The sequence below is a fragment of the Nestor notabilis genome, unplaced genomic scaffold, assembly GCF_000696875.1.
Source record: "Nestor notabilis isolate BGI_N333 unplaced genomic scaffold, ASM69687v1 scaffold8002, whole genome shotgun sequence".
NCBI classification, from domain to species: domain Eukaryota; kingdom Metazoa; phylum Chordata; class Aves; order Psittaciformes; family Psittacidae; genus Nestor; species Nestor notabilis.
The window spans coordinates 40,755-48,492 of record NW_009918760.1 but is presented as its reverse complement, the minus strand read 5'-3'; the positions used below and the strand labels follow the sequence as shown (position 1 = coordinate 48,492).

Sequence of the window (7,738 nt, the reverse complement as noted above, 5' to 3'; positions counted from 1 at the left end):
GTGGCTGCCCCATCCCTGGCAGTGTTCAAGGCCAGGTTGGACACAGGGGCTTGGAGCAACCTGCTCTAGTGGAAGGTGTCCCTGCCCGGGGCAGGGGTTGGAGCTGGAGGAGCTTTGAGGTCCCTTCAACACAAACTAGTCTAAGATTCTATGGGCATGTCTCTGCTTTGCAGGCATCCCACCTGGTCCCCAGGGAGATAGAGGAGGAAGGTCAGGGCTGGCTGAGGAGTGGTGCTTGTCACAGCATGGATGGCACCACTGTCACTCTTGCCCCCTTTAGAAACTCGAGAAGGACCCAAATGGCCCTTCCCAGACGAGCCAGCAGCCACAAACACATCCAAGGTAACTTCTCCAGAATCAGGGCTTGTGTGAAGACCTTGGTTAAAAAATAAATCTATGCTAATTCAATTTCCCTAAATTCAATTTGGAAATGGAAAGAGATCAGCAGAATTAAGGCGGCTTTAATGAGGAAGAAAAGCAGCGATATGGAAATTCGATGCTACTGAAACCACTTGTACCTCTGGCTAATTTGGCTTAATGCTACAGACAGGCCTCAGCAATGCCCAGAGGGAGGGGAGCATCCAGCACCTTGGGCATAGGAGACCTTGGTCCCCATGTCCCACCACACACCACTTCTACCAGCATGAAAAAGCCCTGCAGGGAAGCAAAGAATAAATTCCAACCCAAATGGGGTGGGTGTGAAGGAAACAAACTTGAGATCTTCCTCTGCATGACCTAGATCAGAAGTCTTCCTTGTAGCCCATGTTTTTCATCGAGCTAAGTAATCGCAGCCCATAATACTATGTGATAGTCTCCTAAGTGGATTGAAGCCTCAAGCTTTATAGATTTCATGCTTCTTCTTAGTGCAGTTTTATAGCGCGTTTCTCATCCCCTTTCTTTTTATTCCGCGTGTGACTTGGTTAATTGGTATGAAATGTTCATCTTCACCCAACAATTCCGAAACCCAAGTGCAGAACTCCCTGACTCTGTTTCTTATTTACAGCCCTGGAGCCTGAGTGACTTCCAATTTACTATGCTGCTGTATTAGGTCACTACATAACACCCTGGACCACTCCAAAAAGATTAACCCGAAGTGGGTTCCCTTTCCAATCAAACAGCTGCCGCTATAAATTAGAGTTTCTTTTTCCTGCCACCTTCCCTATCAAGTGCAATAAAACAAACCCCCTCCACAGCCCTGCCACTCGCTGGTGCCTCATCCTGTGAGACAAAGATGTGTAACCATGGAATTTGGGAGACTCTGAGCCATATGTATGACTGGCTGCAGCTCCCACCTACGCTGCTCCGAGCCTGTGGTTTGCTGCTTCCCCCTCAGTTCCCGGAAGGAGTTTTCCCTGCTATCAGTTTCTTCCATCTTCAATTTAACTTCCTGCAGGATTGCTAATTTTTGGGGGGCTGTTTGCATCATGATTCCCACCTGGAACATTTAAGGCTTTCTTTCAAGCCCAAAGGTGATGCGAAGACTTCAACCACAACTTATTTCCTCAACTCTTCTCATGTGTAGCGTGCTCACAGCTAAAGTACCACGCTAGAAAACAGAAATCCCAGCAGTGCAAACCTCCAAAGACAGATTTCCATCTCTTTTTCTTTGGACCATCATATTTTTCACACGATTTTGGCAGTCCTGACACAATATTTTTGCACCACCAAAGATGGCAAAGCTGCCTGACGCCGTGACACCCAGACATAGTCAAAATACCCTTTTCTTTGCACTTGAAAGTAAAGACTGAAGCAGTCTGTGTACACTCACTATTCCAAAATTAGACTGCACATAAATTTAACATGTTCAAATAATGGGCTTGCATATGCAGACAGTCAAGCTAGAGGTATATTTTTCTGTTACAAGTAACTTGTTAGAGAAGATACTTCATCTTCCTAAGATATTAATGGATACTCAGAAAAGGCCTTTTCAAAATGACAATGATGTACTTCATTTTGTTTGCTGAGCCAGTAACAGTTAAATCACTGTTCAGATTACAAAGCATGTGCCAATGTGCCGTGGTGGCAAGTGGTTCCTGAGCAGCCCTATCCCAAGCTACGAACCAGTATTTTCCTTCTTAGCTTCTTATTTGAATTGCTAAGGACAGTTTTATAAAGAAAGACAAGATCCTGAGGCAGCAAATTAGGAGGTTTTGAGTCCACACTCCAACTATTTTCAGGCAGGGCTCTGAAGGAGAACATGGTTTTGTGGCATCTTCAGATCTGGAGCAAAAAGCGAAGCAGCCCCAGGACTAAGCACAAAGTAAGATGCCACCGTTTGGGCCTGGAACTCTTACAACTCAGCCCTGTATCCAACAGAACCAGAACTGCTCTGAGGGTCTGAGCATCCTGGGGTGCAGGAGGAAAGGTCCCAATGAGATGTCATGGCCATGGATGGGATGGAGAGGCAGTGAACTAGAACCTGGAGGCTGTTTTCTATGGGACAGACCCTTGCAGGAAGCATGAGCCAAGGCCACCATGATGGGCCAGAGAAATGTGTATTTTTCCACGTGAAGACCTCGCTCTGGTGATGGAGGTTGGTCCACCTCAGCATTTGTGAAGCCCCAAGGGGGTACAAACACCATGTCTGAGACAGCAGCTCGGTGTGGGCAGCTCCAGATAGTTCTGGGAAAACTTAGATTAACATGGGACAACCAGCTGGGAAAAGAAATGGTTTGAGTAGCCACGTCCGAGGGATGCTGCGGAAGTTGGATCTGAAGAAAAGAAGGTCACGTAACTCAACCACACGAAAATCAGTGCCTAAGAGGCCACTAAAAGAACAGTTGCTGGGTGCAGCAACTGGGGAAAAGGAGCAGCAAAACCGGTCTGTAGAAATATCTAAAGATAAGGAGCGGATGGAATAGTTCAGGTTATGATGGAGATACTAACTCATTGAGAAGAAAACACTCACCTCCTTCCATCCTGGAGGCATCCCCATGGCTGGACCTCCCCATGCTTACATGTGGCTTGACACTGCACCACGAAGATCTCACCCCATCCCTCTCCATAGCCAGGCCTGAAGTTCACTATTAAGAGCTGTGTGTCCTTGATAGAGCTCTTCACTGGAGCCAGACCTGCGCGGTCCCAGTGGAAGCAGCTGAGGAGACTTAATCCCAAACACATTTACATTCTTGCACAAATATTTGGAAATAATCAACTCCCTCACTTACCTACGAAGCCGAGTTAAGTGTTTCCATGGGAACAGCAACTATGAACCACTCTAGTTAATGTTTTCCTCCTGGTAGTGTCCAGGCAGCTCAATGAAGATTGAAGACAGCTTGTACAAGGTGCTGTAAGAACGTGGAGGATGAACGAGTCCCTTGTTGAAAGGCAAAGATTAATGTTTTAGGAGCTTCACAGTCAAGCACCAGTTCTACCTACACCCGTAAGAACATGGCCAAGTTTGCTCGCAACGGGTCCAGGAGGTTCTCCTACACCATTTAACCAAATCAAGAGACCTGTTTATATAGTTCCACCTTGAATCCTACAGCATTTCGCAGTCAGATAGAGACCCTAACAACTAGCCCCATAACATCATAACCCAGTTCTAGAGGCATGAGAATCCCTCTCTGCCTCAATCTTTAGCTGAGTACAAATTTAACCTAAATAAGCATGAGATTAGCAGTGGTGAGGCCATAGTGGAGCAGGACATCATCAGGGGCATCTTGAAAATCAAACGGGTACATTTCTCCCTTCCACATGGGGTCAAAAACCAAGCTGGAGCTTAAAAGACCCTAAAAGCCACAAGGTTTTGGAAAAACGAATGCACTTGGGGTTGTTTCCTCCTCCCTCAGGTTTCACGTCCTCAGACATGGCCAGCTTTCAAGCACCTTTGCCACATGCAGGGCTTGAAAGTTGTCTGATGAACGTGACGAGGGCAGAAGCTGCCATACCACCTAAGCTCTGGATGACAGTGATGCTCACAGACGCAGAGGTACTAGACTGGAAACGTCCTCCCCATTGCCACAGGCTCTCCTGCCAGACAGCAAGAATAAGACCTGGTTGATCCTTCTCCCTCTCCTTTTAACCCCCCACATTAGTTCTCCATTTGCTTCATTCTTCGCTACATCTTTTTTGCCTCCTATATAAGGAGAAGCTGGTTCACCCAGCTGAGACCATCCCAGAATGGCAGTGACAGAAAAGCACAGCTCTAAAGGCAGCACATTCCTGGATGGGTTCCTCCTAAAGATTCACCAAATCTGGTGTTGAAGGGACCTTAAAGCTCCTCCAGCTCCAACCCCTGCCACGGGCAAGGACACCTTCCACTAGAGCAGGTTGCTCCAAGCCCCTGTGTCCAACCTGGCCTTGAACACTGCCAGGGATGGGGCAGCTTCTCTGGGCACCCTGTGCCAGCACCTCAGGACCCCCATAGTGAAGAATCACAAAAGAGAGCTCCAAAAAACCAAGCCTGAAGTGTGACACAAGGTCTGTGTCTCCATGGGGAACCTCAGGGGGGCCCCAAACCCAACAAGGTTGAACACAGAGAGCTCGTGGTGTGGCTGTCCAAGCCTGCTACATCCCCAAGCCATCAATGTGGTGGTTCTGCTGCCCCCACGAGCTCCCCCAAGGCAGCTTGTAAGCGATAAAGCATCAGAGGTAGAAAGTGCACTTCATCTTCCCACTCGGTACCGGGAACCTGGTTTGCCTCTAAAAGGACAAGACTTCAAACAAATGCAACGAGTCAGAAATGATTATTCCAAATCACTGTCACCTCCCCCTCCCCCGGGCCACATGAGGCTGACTCTGAGTACGAGCTAAACACTGGAAGGCAAAGCCCTTGCTGTAAAAGCCTGTGCAATTCTAAATGATTGATGGGACCCTGGGAATCTGTTGAAATTGCAAGAATCAACCAGCACACAAACACATTGTACGTTCTGAATGAACACAACCAACTCCCCTCTTCACTGCTGAGAAGTTTGAGAGGCGCTTGAAGAGACTCGTTCGCACACGATGGTGGTGCAATGATGACATAAGGGGTAATTGCTCCTCTCCCTTGTCTGACACCCCAGAATAAACAAACAACCTCCCACCACAACGTTCTGCCTGCAAGTGCCAGAGGAACGCAGTGGCTGGCAACTTTTCCAGCCCTTTTGGGATGTTTTCTTTCAAGTGTCAACGTGGCTCCATGAAAACTCCAGCCACATCAGCAAAACTGATGTGGCTTCCTCTCAATGGGTGGCTTTGGTGGCACATATCACTCCCCACGCTGGCCCCTGCCCATGCCACCCTCCTTGCAGAGCCCAGCCTCCTACCCACTGCTTTGGCAGCAGGGTTCATTAAAGGAACTGGCACCAGCAGTGCCAACAACGTCCACCATCATCTAGGGCTCAGGTGATGGGAGCTGCTGAGCTGCCCTTGCAGGAGGCAGCGTTCCCGTGTTCACTCCAAGCGCTGCCATCCCAGCCCACGAGACCTGCGAGACTGCCCCAGCCTTTCTGATGAGCACCTTCTGCCCTTCTCTGTGCCAGGACTAGAGAGGGCTGCATTGCAGCACACTGGCTCTTCAGAAGATGCTCAACCTGGTTAGGTTCATTACGGGACAGATGCTGTCCACCCCACATGCTCCAAGTGCAATGAGCCAAGTCCTTGGTCCACCCAGGCAGCAACCCACACAAAGACAACAGTTAGGGCAACAAATGTCCCTGAATTTCAAGGAGGAGGAAAACACAAACAGGTCCACCTTGAATGAGGCCTCCAAAAAAACCCCTTTCTAAGGAAGAAGGACATGCTGGAGCATCTGAAAGAGACACTTCACCTCCTGTCACACATAAGCAGCCACCCTGGTCCCAGGAGAGGTGATGACACTCCCAAACTTTGATGCCGAGACACCCAAGCCCAGCACTCACTGATGAGCTGAACAATAGAAATGCTGGTCCCAACTGGCAGCTACAGACACCAAAAAGCAGCTGATACCTATACAGCCTGAGCTCCTCTGGCTTTCAAGAGTTGTTTTAGACATTGGCTGGGAAGGATGGGATGGGATCAGATGGGACTGAATGGGATGGGGTAGGATGGGATGGGATGGGATGGGATGGTCTTTCAGCAAAAATCAGCAGTACCTGCATATCTTCAGGAGGAAAAAGAAGGTCTTACCTGTTTCTCCCCATATCGGCAAATATTCATCCTGCTGTATGTCTAGCATGATTTCCAGTCCATTGCCTGTCCCACCCTTAACTGTGGTAAGAAGAGGTCGTCCTTCTTCTCCTGAGTTAAACATGTAGCATTTTCCATATTTTGTAAACACCTGCAAGGAGAGAAAAGAGAAATAATGTAATATTTTCCATGTAATCAACTCCTTTTCCCACCCGAATGAGGGCAGAGGGATGAGAAACAGCCACACGCTACAGCTCCAAGGGGAATGTCTGCAGCTAAATCTAACCCGGTTTGATCATTTAGCGCATTGTGCTCTCCTGAGAGAAAATAAAAGATGGAAGAGAGGAAGGGAAAGCTGGTTTAGAGCAGTGAACAAATGTCTTCAGCAGCTCACCAGAGTCGTATCATGTTGAGTCTCCAAGAAACACAAGTACACGCTGTGTTTGAGCTTGTACTAAAATATAACGCAATTCATAGAATCACACAATCCCAGCCTGGTCTGGGTTGAAGGGACCTCAAAGCTCCTCCAGCTCCAACCCCTGCCCCGGGCAGGGACACCTTCCACTAGAGCAGGTTGCTCCAAGCCCCTGTGTCCAACCTGGCCTTGAACACTGCCAGGGATGGGGCAGCCACAGCTCCTCTGGGCACCCTGTGCCAGCGCCTCAGCACCCTCCCAGGGAAGAGCTTCTGCCTCAGAGCTCATCTCAGTCTCCCCTCTGGCAGGTTCAAGCCATTCCCCTTGTCCTGTCCCTACATCCCTTGTCCAAAGCCCCTCTCACTCACTGCTTTCCACCCAAACGGAGCAATGTGAACAATGCCTGTGCTCTCCCGACACAAAAATATACAATATCCCATTAACTTCCCACTCTTGCCACTACTTGGCAAGTAATAAAGAGTTAAAGGCACTTGGACAAACGAGGAAACATTTCCACCACCACTTTTGCCCCTCTTTAGTCTCATTTTGCCCTGTGACTTGATAGAAGCTCTGGAAAAAGCCCAGGTGGGGGCTCCGTGGCCATGACCAGCTCTGTCAAGCAAGGCTGCCACTGGTTTCCAAGTGGGGTGCACGTGGGTTTCCAATGGGGGGGACACAGATTTCAAGGGGGGTGACTCTTGGCGGGGCAGCAGAGATGTGACACCTTTGATGGTGGTGGCACTGATGGTCTTGCTCAGCCTTCCCCAAGCATGGAAGAAGCTATGGAAAACCACGGACTAAACCACAAGTCCCTCCTATGGCTTGCACTGACAGACCTGGGGACATGTAGACGTGCAGAACTTCCTACTATAGGAAAAGAGGATAAAATGGCTCAGAGCCAGCGTCTGGGCTCTGCAATTGGGAAGCAACCAGCAAACATCAGAAATGAATATTCAGAGGGAAGGGATCCTACTCCCAACAGCACGTTGGTGCTGGCTGTGCTCCCACCAGGAATCACAAGTCACTAACGCAGTTGCTGAGCTCATATGACCCCACGATGACTCATAAAACTAAACAGAAGCTGGAGTCATCAGCAATTTATTCCCCTCAAATATTGACATGTGCCTTATAATTACGGCATGAGGGAAGCAGGTGGGATCAGAGAAGTAGGAAATCACATTTGAGTTTAAAACCTCCAATCAGACCAAAAAAGGCTGCAAAGAACATGAAACA

General features: G+C 48.8%; 1 protein-coding gene across 1 annotated transcript in view; it reads right to left on the bottom strand.

The window, feature by feature from the left end:
- Positions 1-6,241, bottom strand: part of ASIC2 (acid-sensing (proton-gated) ion channel 2) — a gene marked incomplete at its 5' end in the record, with an annotated part of 51,057 nt that extends 44,816 nt beyond the window's left edge. Inside the window, one exon of the mRNA XM_010009894.1 lies at positions 6,091-6,241. Within this exon, the coding sequence (XP_010008196.1) occupies positions 6,091-6,241 (151 nt within the window). The remainder of the gene's footprint in view (positions 1-6,090) is intronic.
- Positions 6,242-7,738: the final 1,497 nt, after the last annotated feature.